At 45.5% G+C, this 18,506-nt stretch overlaps 2 protein-coding genes across 4 annotated transcripts; both read right to left on the reverse strand.

Moving 5' to 3' along the window:
* Positions 1-91: 91 nt before the first annotated feature.
* Positions 92-10,426, reverse strand: aftpha (aftiphilin a). 3 transcript variants are annotated; one of them, XM_076989304.1, is made up of 10 exons: positions 10,069-10,426; positions 5,721-7,412; positions 4,934-5,085; positions 3,702-3,828; positions 3,266-3,322; positions 3,027-3,143; positions 2,851-2,911; positions 2,434-2,517; positions 2,104-2,227; positions 92-1,851 (listed from the first exon to the last, which is right to left on the reverse strand). In XM_076989304.1, exons 2-10 carry the CDS (start codon positions 7,374-7,376, stop codon positions 1,692-1,694), a joined length of 2,538 nt encoding a protein of 845 aa, XP_076845419.1. In that variant the 5' UTR covers positions 7,377-7,412; positions 10,069-10,426; the 3' UTR covers positions 92-1,691. The 3 variants fall into 3 exon arrangements, with proteins under 3 accessions (XP_076845419.1, XP_076845420.1, XP_076845422.1); XM_076989305.1 differs by having other exon boundaries at positions 9,943-10,077; XM_076989307.1 differs by lacking the exon at positions 2,434-2,517.
* Positions 10,427-11,037: 611 nt separating this feature from the next.
* lgalsla (lectin, galactoside-binding-like a) lies at positions 11,038-17,186 on the reverse strand. Its single transcript, XM_076989338.1, has 6 exons — positions 17,040-17,186; positions 15,558-15,785; positions 15,095-15,181; positions 14,916-15,004; positions 13,521-13,683; positions 11,038-12,450 (listed from the first exon to the last, which is right to left on the reverse strand). The coding sequence occupies exons 2-6, from the start codon at positions 15,585-15,587 to the stop codon at positions 12,307-12,309; spliced, it is 513 nt and encodes a 170-aa protein (XP_076845453.1). The 5' UTR covers positions 15,588-15,785; positions 17,040-17,186; the 3' UTR covers positions 11,038-12,306.
* Between the last annotated feature and the right edge of the window lie 1,320 nt (positions 17,187-18,506).

The raw sequence follows: 18,506 nt of genomic DNA on the forward strand, positions 1-18,506 counted from the left end.
GGACCGGAGGTGCAGAACATTCATCAAGACCAAGTTAATCACAGGGTCACACTCAGAACAAATCACACACCACATTTTCTTAAATTACTTTAATTTCATGTGTACGCTAAAAGAAAATTTACACACTTAAGAGATTCTGTTGTAGTCCAGAAGAGCCCGGGACATGCTCACTGGGACCTGGGCGGGGGAGGGGCTCTTCCCAGAGAACGGGTCATCAGTACGGTTTTTTTCCATAGGAATTTTCCCATAAAGTTTTTTTACTCCATTTTTTCTCTCTCCGTAGTCTCACTGTACAGTCAGAAGCCACAGTCAGCTATGCCGTTAAGTAGTACTTCCATGATACTGTATCTTTACAATGTGCAAAATCCCCCGTAGAGGGACAGAACGACACACAGTGGTAGAACCAAACAAGAAAAAAAAACGTAAAAAATAAAATAAAAATAGTCCAAACATAAATGAGAATATGTCAGAAGAACGAAGTCTCTAATGGATTGTTATCTGGACAACATTTCCCATTATGCATCGCTCATCCTACTGCAATGCCCAAATGGGAGGAGTTTACCGGAAGAATCCGGAAGACTATCGCAAATCTAAAGTAACAAACTTACAGCAGGGGAAAAACAGACATCAAGAAGCATTTCAATAACAGCACTGGGTAAAACAGCCATAGTTAAACGCATATATTGGTCCCTTATTCGCTAAGCATTTGAAGTCGATCATCATTTCCTTAGTCATCAAGTCGTTCATCTGACGTGATGACGTTACAGTTCAAAGTCAGTGGATCCAACTGTTAAAAAGCACCCCTCCATGTATAAAAAACAAAAAAGACAAAAACAAGCCTCCAGCAAGAAAGAGGAAGCAGCTCTAGGTTATTTTGGCCATTTTGCTAGTGGCGGACAGGTTTGGCATCTACGACGTCAGCAGGGAAGGCGCCGCTGTCAGTAATATTGAACCAACTAACCGAAAATGAAACAAGGCTAACTTACACTAGCTTATAATTGTGAAGAGCTAAAGAGCCAACAAAATAAAATCTAGACAATGATTATTTTCATAATAACCAAAGTGATTAAAAACTAAAAACTAAGGCCTTTTATTACATAATTGAGAAAATAATTACCCAGCAGAACTTTGCAGGCAGTACGGCTTCAAGTCATAAATGTATTTGTATGTGACTGATTTTTAACTTCACTCTGCCTTCGTTGAAGGACTTTTGAACCAGTGTTTCCTCAAAAGACACGCACGCACACAAGCAAACCATAAAAGAACATTTGAAAGACAAGAAAACTCCAGACAGAAATCTTATCCCTGAATATATACACACTGAAGCTCGAACAAGGCTCTGGCACGAGAGGACTTCACACATCCACCTGTCTTGGCTACTGTCCTGCACACATCCTGTTGTCAGTTTTACAAACAACACTGTTCTGCTTGAGCTACTCCACTTATTTAAACACACACACACACACACACACACACACACACACACACACACACACACACACACACACACACACACACACAGCCAACTTAAACAAAAACAAGGGAAAAACAAGAAAAGAAGTGACCTGAATAACAAAAACATCAGAAGGAAGAATGAAAATGATGATGATGATGAGAGAAGAGATGTGGGAGAAGGAAAGGGAGAGAGAGAGAGGGTGGGGGGATGGAGGGAGCCCAGTATTGAGGGATTCTCACTCTGGGACAGGAGAGGAAGAGGAGGAGAGTGGGAGGGGCGTGAGCGTGGAGGGAAACATCAACACTTTGGCCTGCATGAAGGAGAGGTCCGGCAGACCGCCGATGACTCGCCTCGCCTCTTCACTGAGGTTCTCCTCCTTACACACCCGAGCTCTCCTGCAGGAGAAGAGGGAGAGGGATGAGGGGCCTGGCCAATAGCTCATACAACACCACTCCTCGACCTCTGACCTCACCATTAAAACAGCAGCTCTGTAGACATGCTTTCTCTGAAATGATTTATTCTCTATTATTATGCTATTGCCTTTAGCCTTTCTAAACAGTACTTTAATTTTGGAGATCGTGGAGTAGCCGAGAGTGTGCTGCTGCCCCCTGGTGTACGAGTAGCAGTAGTGCAGCAGTGTTCCTCACCTGGTGGAAGTGTTGGTCTTCTCCACTGTAGACATGAGGCGGGCAAAGGCGTCTGCCACTCTACTACCCCCACCACTCACCTCCAGCTTCACCTGTGTCAGCTCGTACAGCTCTGGATCCACTCCTACACACACACACACACACACACACACACACACACACACACACACACAATTTCAGACTGCTTACTAGAAACAAGACAAACCAGTCTACGGTTACTGCAGGGGGTCATTTGTTAAAAGCTGCACATGCAAAGAAAACAGCAAGAAAGAGAACAGCAGATGGTGTTAATTGCTTATGGACAAACTTTGACCTTTAACCTCAGCTGACCTGGTATGGATGTGGCAGAGCTGGAGGGGGATTCATCCACCGGGCCAAAAAAGTCCAGATTCAGTAGAGATGAACCTCCACTCGCTTTGAGAAACGAGAGAGCGGGAGGGAGGGGGAGAGAGAGAGAGAGAGAGAGAGGGAGGATGATGGAGGAGGAAGAAACGTTAAAAGAAGAAATAAGTTGGCTCTGAACAGGCAGACAGAGAGAGTGAGTGAGAGACACAGACAGACAGAAGCTGCTTTTACACATGCATGTCTTTGTTAGAAGCAAAAGTTGGTTGTGTTAGTGAGCTGGTACGTCCCAGAGAGGCTGTGCTGGAGGGACAGACATTACTATGCAACAGCACGTCCAGGCTGGTGGACAGTTGTGTGGCTTCAGTAGAGAGTCAGAAGCCCAGGCCTTAGGGGCCAACCTACCGTCCAGAGGGTTAGTAAGGCCACTGCTGCTCCAGTCAAACTGAACAGGGGGGAGGGACTCCTGGAAGGGGCGGGTCAAAGAAAAACCAATTAGATCCATTCTGAGGTTAGCCAATGACATTTAGATATTAAGAGCCCTTCCACAAAAAAAACAAAAAAGTCATCAAGACGCTCACCTGCACCACGTCCGTGGTGGCCATCTCCATGGCGATGGTGGGAGACTGTGCTATGGAGGCGATCATCTCGGCAGCAGAAACGGGCTTGACAGGCTCCTTGGTGGGCTCCAGCATTCCCTACAGAGAGAGAGAGGGAGTGAGAGTATTGCAACACTGCAACCCCAAAGTGAGAGGGCGGGGCAGAGTGAGAGGGCGGGGCAGAGTGAGAGGGCGGGGCAGAGTGAGGGACAGATTCTCACCAGACTTGCAGCGTACATGGGCACAATGACTGGCTGCTTCTTCTGACCTGTGAACAGCTGAGTGAGAAACAGAGAAGGACACACACACACACACACACACACACACACACACACACACACACACACACACACACACACACACACACACAAAGACAGACAGAGAGATTGAGAGAGAGAAGTTAGTCTAACATATCCTAAACGCTTCTGTAGACACCTCATCATTTGCTAGACACTGTGATAAAGGGAAAGCAAGTGACCCCTGGTTTAATGGCTGGAAATGGCATCTGACTCCAGAATCCTCAGGCTTAGTATTGGCTTTAAAAAGCAAACTATGAACACCCTTCTCATCTTTGTTTAAACATACTACACAGCATAAATCTATCACTATAACAGAGTTTTTAACCCATATTTTTTTCTGACCTACAAATCAACTCACTATGTTTCTTGTGTCAATTCCCAGGGAACACAGCAGTGTTTTGTTGCTATGGGAACCGCCCCACTGGTACCGGAGTCCGAAAGCGTTGTGGATGTCCTGCAGCTGCCGCCAGACGTCCTGCAGTGCTCTGTGCAGCAGACAGGTGGTGACAGAGAGCAACATGTTATGTAACAAGCCCAATGGACACACTTTAGATAATAAATTCATGTTGGCTATAATTACTAGAGGTGTATTCAACTAAGGATTTTCATAGTCGAATCTGATTCGTCAGATTTTCCCTTTAGTCGACTAATAGTCGAATCGGGTTTTTTTTTATTATCTAGAGCACCTTAAACGGGATCCCGTTCTCATTCAGGACTTTTTTCCATTTCAAAATAAAAACCTAAAACACTCAGATAAATGAATAAACATGGTAAGTTGTCTTTATTAAGCTTTTATTTATTTACTTATTAATTTTTTTAATGAAACGTTAGAGAACACTAACAAAAAATATCACCGTCAGTGCGCATATCGAACTGTCAGACAGGCACTGTGCAAAATGTCAAAAATATTTTAAATTAAATATGCCTGCCTGAAAATATAAAAAACATTGCCCCACAACAGCAAAAAAATTATAAGGAAAGGTTCAAGTAACGGGGTTTAAAAAGCAAACAACAAAAAAAATGTTTATAGGCCTACTTGCCGAGACGCACCGACATAAACAACAAACGGCTGAACTGTTTTTTTTTTTCGCCTTACGCGTTTTAAATGGTATGCCATGTTGGTTGTTGTCGTGCAAAATGAAAGACGTTGATGACCTAACTTGCACTTTAATATGTTTGATTCATCTTTATCTTTTTCAAAATACTTTTGAAGTTTTTTTAGTAGCCATTATAATCTCGGCGGATGCTGACTATCCTGTAGCGTGTTCAGCTCCGCTCATTTGGATTGTGCAACTGCAGGGTGTGATTCATTAATGTGTAGTAAGGAACATGCAGATTGTTAATGCGCACACATCATTTAAAAACATTTATTAACAGAAATTAGGATGATTTTATTTGACAAAAGGCTATATATAACGAAAACAAAGACATTTCATGTAACAACTAATTCTTAGCAGCATCCTTGGGCACCCCCATGCAGTTAGAATGGTACATTCGACTATGACGTTCATACTCCACTAGGGGGTATAGTCGACTATAGTCCTATAGACCTGACAAAGGAAGGACAGAGGAAAGACAGTTGAGTATTACCCAGCGGCAGGTGCGGTGGAGTCTCCATCCTGCGCCGGTCCTGGAGGCTCCAGGAAGGCCCTGAGCGGGAGCACCACCCCTCCAGCCTGCTGCACAGACGCGTCGGGAAAGCTGGTCAGGAAAAGCCTTTCCAGCCTGCTGACCAGAGAGGCCTGGATACAGAGGCAGGACAAGAGGGGAGATGGTTAAAACACGCTGAGGTGAGCACAAAGCTGTGGACCGTGCCCAGCTGACACGCTCCGTTTAAGGTGGTCCTGGAACCTAAATCACTTGATTTCACCTCCTGCCACCATGAGAGGTGCACAGAGTCTGATAACACAGAGTCTGATAACACAGAGTCTGATAACACAGAGTCTGATAACACACCACATCGAAGAACAAGACAAGGACACACAAGGTCGGATTCCAGCTACTGCGTGATACAGCCCTGGTATCCCAGCATGCTACGGTCCAGGCTGAGGAGACAAAACCTGGCGAGGAGATATTCTGCAGAGCTAAAGAACCTGTGTGTGTGTGCGCGCTTAAAAGCAGGCCAGATCAGCTCTTCCAGCATATGGAAGCTCTGAGCCCAGTCTCTGCTTCATCAGAGCGCTGTGGTATGGAGGTGGATAGTCCTGTCTGGCAACATTCCTGAAGGCTAAAGCTGAAGGGAACCGCCCGGGTCACATTTCCTGGCGAGACGCACGCCAGCTTTGGGCTGCCTGGTTCCTCCGACTACAGCATGCATGCGGTACACCATCATAAACGACAAAACGGTCACAGAAAATAAGCTCTCGTGCATGTGTACCATTAGGCTGTTTTTCGTGCAATCCTCTGTGCCGTCAGCAGGGGGCGAAAGGTTGGCCTGGGATTCATGCCAGTCGTCTTGGCTTTTTTGTGGAAAAGTGGAGCCCGGGTCCTGTCCGAACGCTGCCCAGGAGCCCCCGGGTCCCTGACCTGGACTCGTCTCACAGAAAGCCTGCCATTCTCCCTCAGCACCAGCTTCACAGTCAAGAGGAGCTGAACTGAAGTCCGCAAAACTATCGCTGACAGGAAAACCTGCGAAGGTCGTCCCGTCATCTATGTCCTGTTCTGCGTGGCTGGGATCGTTATGTGCGTCGAAATCACCAAACTCGTCCTGGTTGGCACGCTCTGTTCCTGGATTGGCTTGAAAAGCAGATTCCGAAGGTGCGACGTGCACCGCCGCCCCCTGCTGGTCAAAATCGGCAAAGCCGGCACCGCCAAGGCAGCCAGCGTTGCCAAAGTCCCCAAAATCCCCAAAGTCCTCGTCATCGTCCTCAGCCAGCTGGCTGTGGTCGGCGGGTGTGGCCGTGTCTTCCTGAAGCGGTGGGGAAGGCACAGAACCTGTCGTGCTGAAGTCTCCAAACTCCTCGAGCGCGTCTGTGGACAGCGGCCGACCAAAAGACGTTTCCGTCTCGGTCTCCGTCTCCGTGTCGTTCCCCGACCCCCTCCCATCCATCGGCTCGCCACCTCTACCCCTCTCTTCTTCCAAGACAAGTGAAGCTCTGCTGTCCACTTTTTCCTGGACTTCCAAACCATTCTGGGCTACGGCCAGTGTCTCCGTGCCAACTGCTTCAGCAGTATTATAGTTGTGATGTGAATTGTCAGCTTCTAAATCCTTTTGTTCATGACCAGCCCCTGCAGGGAAACCCCAGTCCCCATTGCTAAGGCAACCAGAAGCATCTGCGGCAGACGCAAGTGAGGCAAACCCTGTAACACACGTATCCTCATCATCGTCGACCACCGCACCGGCAACACCATCCGCCAGCTCCCCCTCACAGGGTGGCTGATTAACGCCGTGCGTGAGCCTGTCCTTGGGGTTGGAGTTCTCCCGCTCCGCCCCCCCACCAGACCCCTGTTCAAAGTGGCCAGGAAAGTCCGCCTCTGAAAAAGCAGAGAAATCCGCAAAGTCGTCATCATCAGTGGCTGGGTCAGAGTGGCGGTCCACTGTGGGACCCGCCTCCCTGTGTTTCTGGCATGAGGGCGACGTGCCCTCTGTGTCAAAGGTCACAAAACCATTTGTAAGGGTCTCCGACCCCCCTACGCCGCCATTACAATCAACGACGTCGCCACCAGTCCAAGCATCCGCGGAAATGCTGGGAAAGTTTGTATAAGCTCTGCGTGGGCACTCCGTGGTTTTTTTCAGCTCTTCCATGGTAACGGTCCGACAGGGAGCACCATCGCCCCGCCCGTTTCCCGCCACACTGCCGTTGGGCTTGGCAGGGCCGTATCCCGCCGCGCGCCCGTTGCCCATCAACTCGGGCGGCGACGTGGCGTTCAGCGCCCGCAGCTGGTCGAACGTGGTCGGCGTGTCGAACTCCGTGAAGCTGATGCTGTTGGGGACGCCGGTGAAGTCGCTAAACTCGTCCTCGTCATCGTCACCGCCGCCATCCTCCATGGGTGGAGGGGAGGAGGAGTACAGGCGGACCACGTCCGGCTCCATTTACCGCCTCCGGATCAAGATCACGCAGCCTCACACCTGCGAGCGAACACAGTGATTAGTAATGACACTTAATATAGCCAAACTCAACAAAGGCTTTCGTTGAACTACTTAACAGATCAAACAAAATCTGACCAAGATAAAGAAATGTCAGATATCCATGTTCCACATAAAGGAACTAGAACAGCACTGTTTAAAGGGTTATTGTTCATTAATTAGTGGTGAAAGAAAAACATCTGTTTATTAAGAGCAACGAAGAGGTTGTGTTGCGTTCAGCTTCTTCAGACCTTACACTGCTAAACCACTGCATTTGCTAGGTGTGCCTTATTCCTGCACCTTATCCAGCAGAATTCATTTTTACTGCCTATCTCCGTTTACATTATGATACATTCTACATTTTACTTTAGGAGCGTTTAAAAGTACCTGTAGCTTGGCAACTTGCCTCATTCAGATAATGACATTCAGTGCAGTTAAATTACATTAACCTTACTCACAATACCTCTGAGAGCAGTATGGCACTCTGCATCACTATCAAGTATGTTTACCAACTTGCACCTTGTTCTTGAATTCAAATTAAATCAGCACCATCTCGGGGGCAGGTGGGCAGTTCTCGGATTGACAGTAATTAAGTGCTGTCGGGTGAAGGGCGCACCGGGCAGACAACTAGGCTCAGCGCTAATGAACAACGCAATAGGTAAGAACTCCAGTATTAAAATCCACTCACAGCACCGCTGATTCAAAAGACAGGTGGGGGGGCACAGAAATAAACGACTCACAGGATCTCTGGAAGCAGGGATTTTGTGTACAGTGTGTGTTTGTACAATAGTAGCCCAGCGAGAGAGACGAACAAAGCAAATGATCTGAAACCAAAAGCTCCACTTGTCACACGGACGATCAATTCAGCCTGGTAACCTTGACCCAGTGCGCCGCCATTCTGATGGAAAACGCTCCGTTCCAGAGTGTTCAGCTGCGACCTGCTCCTCTTAGACTTCAGCGTGTTCACACTGCACGAAGCGGGACTGGACATATTTAAAGTTACGAACTATACTGTCTTCTATGCAAAGCAATGAGCAGCCAAAATGCTAATTGAACTGAAGGAGGTAAATTGAATAGGCACTCTGGGCAGAGAAGAGGCTACTTTTGTAAACAAAAACAAACAAATAAATAATAAATAAAACTCCACGATGAATGATTACTCTTATTGAAGAGTACACACGCCTCAGTATAGACGGACGCTGTTACAACTGCAGATTACAGTCATGTTAAACACTTTATTAGTGTTTCTGAAACACTCAAAGATATTATAACAGCACCAACAACACCGACAGCTGTCATGAATGTTCCCTTCCAAAACACGTGTAGGATGTGATGGGAGACAGACGTGTAGGATGTGATGGGAGACAGACGTGTAGGATGTGATGGGAGACAGACGTGTAGGATGTGATGGGAGACAGACGTGTAGGATGTGATGGGAGACAGACGTGTAGGATGTGATGGGAGACAGACGTGTAGGATGTGATGGGAGACAGACGTGTAGGATGTGATGGGAGACAGACGTGTAGGATGTGATGGGAGACAGACGTGTAGGATGTGATGGGAGACAGACGTGTAGGATGTGATGGGAGACAGACGTGTAGGATGTGAGAGAGACAGACGTGTAGGATGTGAGAGAGACAGACGTGTAGGATGTGAGAGAGACAGACGTGTAGGATGTGAGAGAGACAGACGTGTAGGATGTGAGAGAGACAGACGTGTAGGATGTGAGAGAGACAGACGTGTAGGATGTGAGAGAGACAGACGTGTAGGATGTGAGAGAGACAGACGTGTAGGATGTGAGAGAGACAGACGTGTAGGATGTGATGGAGACAGACGTGTAGGATGTGAGAGAGACAGACGTGTAGGATGTGAGAGAGACAGACGTGTAGGATGTGAGAGAGACAGACGTGTAGGATGTGAGAGAGACAGACGTGTAGGATGTGAGAGAGACAGACGTGTAGGATGTGAGAGAGACAGACGTGTAGGATGTGAGAGAGACAGACGTGTAGGATGTGAGAGAGACAGACGTGTAGGATGTGAGAGAGACAGACGTGTAGGATGTGAGAGAGACAGACGTGTAGGATGTGAGAGAGACAGACGTGTAGGATGTGAGAGAGACAGACGTGTAGGATGTGAGAGAGACAGACGTGTAGGATGTGATAGAGACAGACGTGTAGGATGTGAGAGAGACAGACGTGTAGGATGTGAGAGAGACAGACGTGTAGGATGTGAGAGAGACAGACGTGTAGGATGTGAGAGAGACAGACGTGTAGGATGTGAGAGAGACAGACGTGTAGGATGTGAGAGAGACAGACGTGTAGAACTGCACCTGACAACGTCCTGTTTGCTAAACGGGCCCAACCCATTACACGAGGATTAGCTGCCTAGCTAGATAGCCGATTTGTCATTGCCTGCCCCCCCCCCCCCCAAAAAAACATACGGCTTATAAAACACGAGGAGAAACACGCCGACACACTTGAATGTCAAGAGTTTCATCGTTCAATGTATGAATTTTAAGAGGACAAACACTCACTCGACGCTAGCAGTGTATTCCTTCCGTCAGCCTGGCTCTCCTGGCTAACGCTAGCAGCACTTCTCGTTTCTAGCTAGCGTTAAAAATGTACTGGTTGTCACAACAGTACGAACTAATCCAACATACCTTAAGGATCTCGGCGACCAGCTCCCATATTTAGGAAAAACGTTGAGGCGTTTAAATAAATACTGCGGTCACGCGAGACAGACGTTAATAGTCCAAGGAAAACACAATTAGCCGCTAGCTAGCTACAGTAGCTCGCCTCAGCCGGCGGTGCCTAACGTTAATACTTCTCTTTCCGAGAATGATTACTAAGTATGCAGCTCGTTAGCTACAGGGTTTGTGTGGCACTCCCCGAACTCGTCCGTCGCTGAGTGTAAGGAGGATGTTGTAGTTTTGGGTACGTCCAAAGTACTCTGGACGGAATTTACTATTGGCATCGTTTACCAGGAAGTATTTGCTAGGTTGCACATTTTCGCGCATGCGCACCAGCTCGTCGGAACTACTGTAGTTAAAAAATTGAGTATTTAAACTGAAGTCTCAACGCAAGACGTGTTCTTCTTGGAAAACTCCTTATCAATGCAACCAAGTTAAAATAACACTCGGTATAACGTTGTTTTGTTTTAATAGGGAATCCGGCAGATTCTGATACCAACTGGTGGCATTCATTTTTTAAACAACAAGCGGTAACTTATGAGACCCATCGACCCATAGCAAAATGATCCCTACTAACCAGAGAGCAGGAAAGAAAGACAATCACAGGGACATAGATGAGTCAGCACCACGGAATACGTTCCTCGGAGTCCTAAAACATGTTATTTGCATTTAAGGAGACCCATAGAGCAGGTTCATGGTTATTGTTTGGCTTTTTAAAGCATCACAGCCAGGAACTGCAAAAACAGCAAGGCTGATGTTTGCTACTGCATCATCCACTGGATAGCTACAAGTTAACGCCACCCATAACACCTAGCTGTGTGTGTTTGTTAAGGACCCCAATTGCATACCATTCATGACAAATTTAGCTATTGGTTATATGGAATCTAAGAATGGTTTTAATTATACACCCATCATACTCGAATTCAGTCATGCGACAAGTGTTGATTAGAAATCTTTAATTAGTAATTGGTGAGCGAGATAATCAAACATTCGGGACTGGAGGGTAAATAAATGAAGATCACAATGCACAAGTAACAGAAATATCGATAGACCCCTGCAGAGTTGGAGCAGGGTATCATCAACATTTTGAAAATAAACACTCTGCATAATTTAATGTCTCATATCTCTCCTAGTTACAAAAGTGTTCTTTTAATGTGTTTTAAAATGCTTTCAATATCCATCACTTAAAAAAACCTAATTACAGTCCAGTATCACTATTTTCCTTGAATCATCACTAATCCTTGTGCACATTATTTATGACTCGAATAGCACAGATCATCATCATCATCTTCATCATATAATACTCAACCATCTCTATTTACAGTAACACATTTACAGTATGTTAGAGAAATAAATAGTTGTACTCCTGAGTGCCCACTCTGTAAATGAGCATAAATGTTTTTTTTGGAAAGTTATGGAGTTCAGGTTCTGGAGTGTACACTACTCAGGACCTCAGCTCTGCTTTTAATGAAGTTATACCAAAAATGCTCAATGGTTTACAACGCTGTAATGTTCATTTTACTCTGTTGCTGTTGAGAGTTGATCTAGGAGGAACGGCCCGTCAGGCACTGTACTGCCCGCCAGGCTTGACCTTCACCTTTAAGACAATATGCAGTTACAATCTCAGTGATTTTAATGGAGCTGTGTGCAGGGCAATGTAATGGGCTGTCTTGTTCTGGAATCAACTAGTTTTTGAAAACCAATCAAAATCCTTCATATACTGTAATCTGCACAATGCCATGAACCATTTCTCACTGTATAATAAATAATTGAAGCTGAATTACGAACAGCTACACAAGATACAATGAAGCATCATGCTTAATGACTAAGTGATTCATATAAGTTCACATAAATGAAATTTGTATCCAGAAACGTTACATAGCTTCTTTAAAAGCAATAGGATGGAAAGAAAGTGATGATTCATACCCTTCAATTCTCCATTCAGACTACTAGTTGGGGGGTTTCTATTATAGAACTCAAATATAAATTCTGTGCTTTACAACCATTTAGTCCTAAAGTCAACTACAGGTCTGGAATCCCAGTTCCAGTTACTGGTTAAACTGAATCTAGGGCTGTTCCAGTTGCAGGATGGAGACTGACCACACATGGTGTTTGAGTGACAGTTTGTGTTGCACCATTGGTCAGACCGGTGTTTGGAATGTGGAGCTTATAGCCAATGGGCTGGAGAAGGGAGGTGTTTGATCTTGCTCAGTTAAGCTTGGTGATGATCAGACTTCCACTGATTTGGATGGTGTCGATGGCCTCCAGGGGTCGCACCCGATGATAGAAATCGAAAAGTGGCTGGCCGTCCACAAGTATGCGAAACCTCTGGTGCTCACAATGGATCTCAATCTGGACAGAGAACAAACACATGCATGAGCATGCACACGCACATCACCTGGAGCTTCACAAAATTCTAAATGCAGTTCCCAAAACTGTACATTCATCTCTGAAAACATTATACCCACTGTGCAAGAGAACCTGAAACATTCCAAATTTCAACCACATCAATCCAAACATCCATCCATCATATGTACAGCTTAATCCCGCTAGTCGGGGTCATGGGGGGCTGGTGCCAATCCCAGCATCATCAGGAAAAGGCAGGGTACACCATGGTCACCAGTTCACCACACGGCCACACACACACACACACACACACACACACACACACACACACACACACACAGGAAATTTAGAGTGACCAATCAACCTAACGCATGTCTTTGGATTTGGACTGAGGGAGGAAACTGGAGTACCCGGAGAAAACCCACGCAGGCACAGGGGATACACGCAGGCATACAGTGGGATGTGAAAGTTTGGGCATCCTTGTTAATTTTCCTGATTTACCTTTATAAATCATTGAATGTTTGGATAAAAAATTCAGTTAAATATATCATAGGGGACAAACACATTGATATTTGAGAGGTGAAATGAAGTTTATATGATTTACAGAAAGTGTGCAATAATTGTCTAATATATATTGTTTTGTATATATAAATATATTGGCTATTATATTTAACTGAATTTTTAAATCAGGAAAATTAGCAAGGGTGCCCAAATGTTCCCACTGTAGAACGGCCTGAATCGAGAATTTTACCCAGACCACCTTGCTGTGAGGCGACAGCGCTAACCACCCCACCACCATGCCACCCCAATGCAAACATCAACCATTCATATTATTGATTAAATATCGACACAATAAATGTGTAAAACCTACAAAACTATACCTATACAGTGCTGCTTAAAATACAAATATGTAGATGTTATGATGTTGAGTGGTGCTTACAAATACTTAAAAAAGTCTGAATAAGGAGTGGTAATAGTGGTGGTGATGATGATGATGATGATTATGGTGGTGATTATGGTGGTGACAATGGGTGGTAGTGGGGAGGTGATGATGGTGGTGGTAGTGCAATATTCACCCTGAATGGCTGATCCGAGATGAAAGGGAAGAAAGAAATGGCTGACTCTTCCTCGCCCCAGGAGCCGGAGACATAAGCGTTCCGCAGGAACTGCCGATCCCCAAACGTCACACTGAGTCCCAGGGCCACGTCGCCACACCCACACGTCAGACTGATGTCAAAGCTAGCCAATGAGAGGAGAGGAGGTGAGTCAACTGGTTCATCACCATATCATGAGCTGACTAGTCATCATGGCAAAACACTAACTTGTTCTTCAGTAAACGTAACTGTCTTACAAATATAAAAATTCCCATTTGCCTTATACACTGACTTTTATTATGACACAGGATCTGGTGTGATTGAGCAGGACGGGGAAAGAATTGCACAAATGGACGTTTGGAGGAATATTGAGCCATGCTGTGTGTAGGTGCAGGATTTGGGCTGATAATGGACCTCTCAAACACGTTAAGACGTATAAACACATGAATGCTCGACTGGACTCATCAGACCACACTACATGTTACCAAGTCCTCTAGCGTCCAGTTGGCAAGCTCGCGAGCCCAGGTGGGATACCGTGTCTGGTGTTGGTGTTAGAGTCGCTCTGGAGGGTCTTCTGCTTCTGTATCTCAAGGAAGCCAAAGAACGCTGACCTAGGGACAGGGCTGTGGCCAGTGCTGCTTGTCTGTTCACACGTATAGTTCCAGCTAGGCACTATCGGTCATGATTATTACGCACGTGTGGATGGCCACTGCTGTCCACTGTGGTGGAAACACCTTCTACGATGTATTCACGGTACACATGCGACACTGTGTATCAAGAAGTGTTAAATGTCCACACAACTTCAGACATGCAACATCCCATTTGTCTGTCATTCCCAAGAAAAAAAAAACCTCATATCGTATTCATGTGTGGGCATTCCTAAGCTGTCCCCTGAGGTAACACCACTGCACATCAATGTATATCACCAATACGATTTTGCTCTGCAAAAGATCCTATCATTTCATCTTCTTAGTTTTGAATGTTTACTGTCTAACATGTCAATAATGGAAATTACAGAATGCAGAATTATGGTCACTATGGAATTACACTCTGCAGGACTTACAGAAACATTAAAGTAGATAAACACTATACGTGGTTGGGTCATTTGACTCTTCTGCAATGGGTAAAGGTAGCATTTAGGTTGAGCATTAAGGTTTTGTTTTGAGTAAACATGTCTCCTGGTTTTAGCCATAAAAGACAACGTCAAAATTCAGTATGAATCTGTGACAGACATTACATCAGACAGTAACGTCACAGCGAACGATCAAGATCTAAGAAACAATGAAACACCAAAAATAACTTTATCTTAAAGATAACACGTTTCTTTAGGTGTGGCTCCAAGTCATTCCGTGTGTGTGTGTGTGTGTATGTTCTCACCTGTCTGGCTCCGAATCCACAATGCCCATGATGGTTATTTTCTTGCCTGGTCTCATCCCATCTCTGATACTGCCACAAAACGGTACCGCCTGGCCAGACACGCGAGCAACAAAACCGCAACATTAGATGTTTCAACCACAAACGAGCGACTTCGTACGACGCCGTTAACTCATTATTACCAGTAGCTGTTGGTCGTCGTTACTGGGGGAAACGAACGCGCAGTCGTCCAAAGAAGTGGTGAACTTTCTGGAAGGTGTCCCCGACTTCTGTGAATATGACAACGAACAATAAAATCAAAATAAAATAGTCTTTTCGAAACCTATTAAGTTCTATGAACATGAAACACACAGGCTATATCCTGTCTATTCAGCTATATGCGCTACCTTACACTATATAGCTAGGCTCGTATCACATAGTACATTATACATTTTTTTAACTTACGCGAGTTTGTAATGATCTAATTTGGTTTAAAAAATTCAGCAGGATTAGAAGCCGATGCATGTCCCGCAGTTTAGGCCTCGCTCGTTTTAATTAAGAGAAACCCGAAGTTGGACAAGACCACGAAAGTCTCTTTGCGGTGCAACTTGGTCAGTTCTCTAAACGAATTCGCTATAGATTGCTTTCCATTGTCAAAATACTCACAAGTTCCTCTCGTATTCCAAGCTCCGCCATCTTGAAAGAAACACAAACAGGAGCCGGAGCACACACACGGTACACTGCCGGTTGTGACAGCGCCGTCCCGTGCGGTGGAACGTCAGGTGACGAGGAGAAGTTCGCGCGGTAGGCTTAGGGAATTCCGTGGCACGCGCTGTGCGTCCAATCATCTCGCCCGGCACGGGCTGTGCGTCCAATCATCTTGGAGTTGGAATGCTTACGTAATGAGAAGAGGTTAATTCACACCTCACTACCAGTTGAACCTAATGAGTTATAAAATATATATAAAACGTTCACTGATAATTAAACCATTTGCCTTCTATATATAGATAGCGTAGGATAGTATGGTTTCAACAGAAGCTGATGATTGCAGATAAACATGGCAGAATCACTTACAAACTAGGAAAACTAATGATGAGGTTATCACAAAGTAACAGAAAACGTATAAACAAAGTTGTGTAAGAATGTTTCCGAGAGATTAAAAAAAGTTCTTCCGTCTTCTAAATGGAATTCAGCATTCCGGAAACAACAATATCTTGCAGCGACTAAATTTAGCACATATTTCTCAGTAAAGAAGTGTCTTGTTCAGGGGCGATTTTAGGATCTGGTCTTTAGGGGTGCCCAGCCCCTAGTGCTCACAGAGGCACAATACTAAAGTATTGCGCAGGTACAGAGCAAGGTTTTTGCATAATATAATATTTTTAAAATGTGTTGAGCCAGGGGGTGCTGAGCAACTTCACGGTGGTGCTCTAGCACCACTAAAAATACCCTAGCCTCGCCCCTGGTCTTGTTTAACCAAGATAATTTCTGCGTGCTACAATTTGCGCAACCTGTCTTATGTAAAATGTTAAAATTTTGATCGCATGTTGACCAGATATGTCCAACAGATGGCACTGCGATGCACTGTTGAGGAACCCGTTTCTCTGTGGTCCTCTCTCTCCCTCACAATGTCTGTCCATGTTTTTGTACACTCCACGTCGCACAGTCTGCAAGCATTTCAGGAACCCGGCTTTAGTCACACTCTCCTCGTCACCCATGGGAACCACTGTGTATGTGACCTCCCCATTACCAGGCAAAGCCTTCTGTGTGTTTAGAGGAGTAATTACGTACAGTGACTCGTTTATTTCTACCTCAGCAATGAACATAATAAAAGTCTATGAGCACAGCAAGCTCATGTCACCCACCCAGCATCATGGCACAGGCTACAGTGTGCAGCTGTGTACCAGTATAATGCACCTATAAGATAGCTGTGCCTAGCACGGTGACCAGAGCATGGAGATGCAAGAAAGGTGTCATCGCAGCAGGCCACGGAGTACATCTTGAAATGTAAATACTGACTGTTTCCCTTCATACAGATGTCATGGCGCCTTTCTGCACAGCTGAGGAAGAACCCTTGTCATAACCGTGCACTTCTCATAAATCCTCAAAAACACTTTTCCAACCCGGAGCTGTAAGGCGGGTTGCACTTACCACTGCTTCCTGTATTTACATATGTTGTCAGTACACGTTTGAAGTTCAGACGACGGTGCGCAGCAGAATACAGCAGAACTTGTCGGACTGGGCAGCCGGGGCGCATCGAACAGAAACACCTGCACCTGCTTTTACAGGAAATATCCTCCTTCCCGTCCATTATCCTGTAGGGCGTGGCACATGCCTTTATGCACAGTAAAGTCATAAAGTCTCTGGGAAAGCCAAACTCCAGCATGGTTCAAGCATGGAACCTCCAGCATGGAAGGAGATGCCACTTCTAAATCATTTTCTAAATCATCTGAATAAACTCAAGCAAATTTGGTTTGCAGCACCCATTAGCCAGAATGTGGCATAGTTATGCTTAAGGCTAGCATTGATTTGTAATGAAAATGTTATTTTGCCATATGATACATAAATGTAGGCCATGGCACCCAGCAAAAACCAAAGGCATTAGTTTATTTGTTTGATGGTATTCTTTACTGAAGAAGAAGAATGAGAAGAAGAAGAAATGGAAGAAAACAACATCCCTTCAGTGAAACGGTTTTGGTTGTTCTGAAGTCAACTCTCCCACCTCGTCTGGTGTATAGTCACCGTCTGAGCCACACTCCACCGCATCCTAGCCCAGCTGGTGATTACTGTATCCCAGACAAAGAGAATCTGTCTCTAAAACAATACTTATCTATCTATCTCTCTCTCTCATCTGCTCCAGATCTTTCTCTGCCTCACACACACTTTCTCTCTCTCTCTCTCTCTCTCTCTCTCTCTCTCTCTCTCTCTCTCAGACACACACACACGCGCGCGCGCGCACAGAGGCATCTGGACGCTGGCCAACCACTGCTTTTGTTCCCCTCCCAAGTCCGAGTTCAGGCCAGGGTATTTAAAACACACTGTAAACACACTGGTGCGCATGGTAACCGTCGCCATGACGGCATGACAACAGCCCGCAGGTCGTCTCTCAGGCACTTGGCAGCCCGGGTAACTTAATATTTGCCTGGCGTTAGCATAACATTTTCATTATGTAAGGCGAAAGGGCTGCGCAACGGGGCGCGCCCCCATTGAAGTTCAGAACACTCCGCGCGAGACGGTTGCTATGTTGCTGTGTTGGGTTTGCAACGGAGGCAACAAACCCTGCGCTAGACTACTTCCTTGAAGGAACATCTGGTGAAAAAAACATTGTCCCCGGGGATAAGCACACTTGCGGGGAGTGTGAGGGGGAAAGACGAACAAGAACACATTCGTCCTTTTTGCTGGCCTGTCAGACGGACAGCATTAACTTTATAAGTGGAGGAAAAGTACAATTGGATTTTGGTGTCACGATTTTCCTTCTGTTATTATCGAGACTGAATCATTTAGTAAGACTTTTAGTGGTTTTATGTAATTGAAGAAACATCATAAAACTATGTGAGTAAACCCTTGTCTTCCCTTATTTACGTCTGTTTATACTACATCCATGCCAACACTTGTCCA

This window comes from Brachyhypopomus gauderio, unplaced genomic scaffold (genome assembly GCF_052324685.1).
Source record: "Brachyhypopomus gauderio isolate BG-103 unplaced genomic scaffold, BGAUD_0.2 sc67, whole genome shotgun sequence".
Lineage (NCBI taxonomy): Eukaryota > Metazoa > Chordata > Actinopteri > Gymnotiformes > Hypopomidae > Brachyhypopomus > Brachyhypopomus gauderio.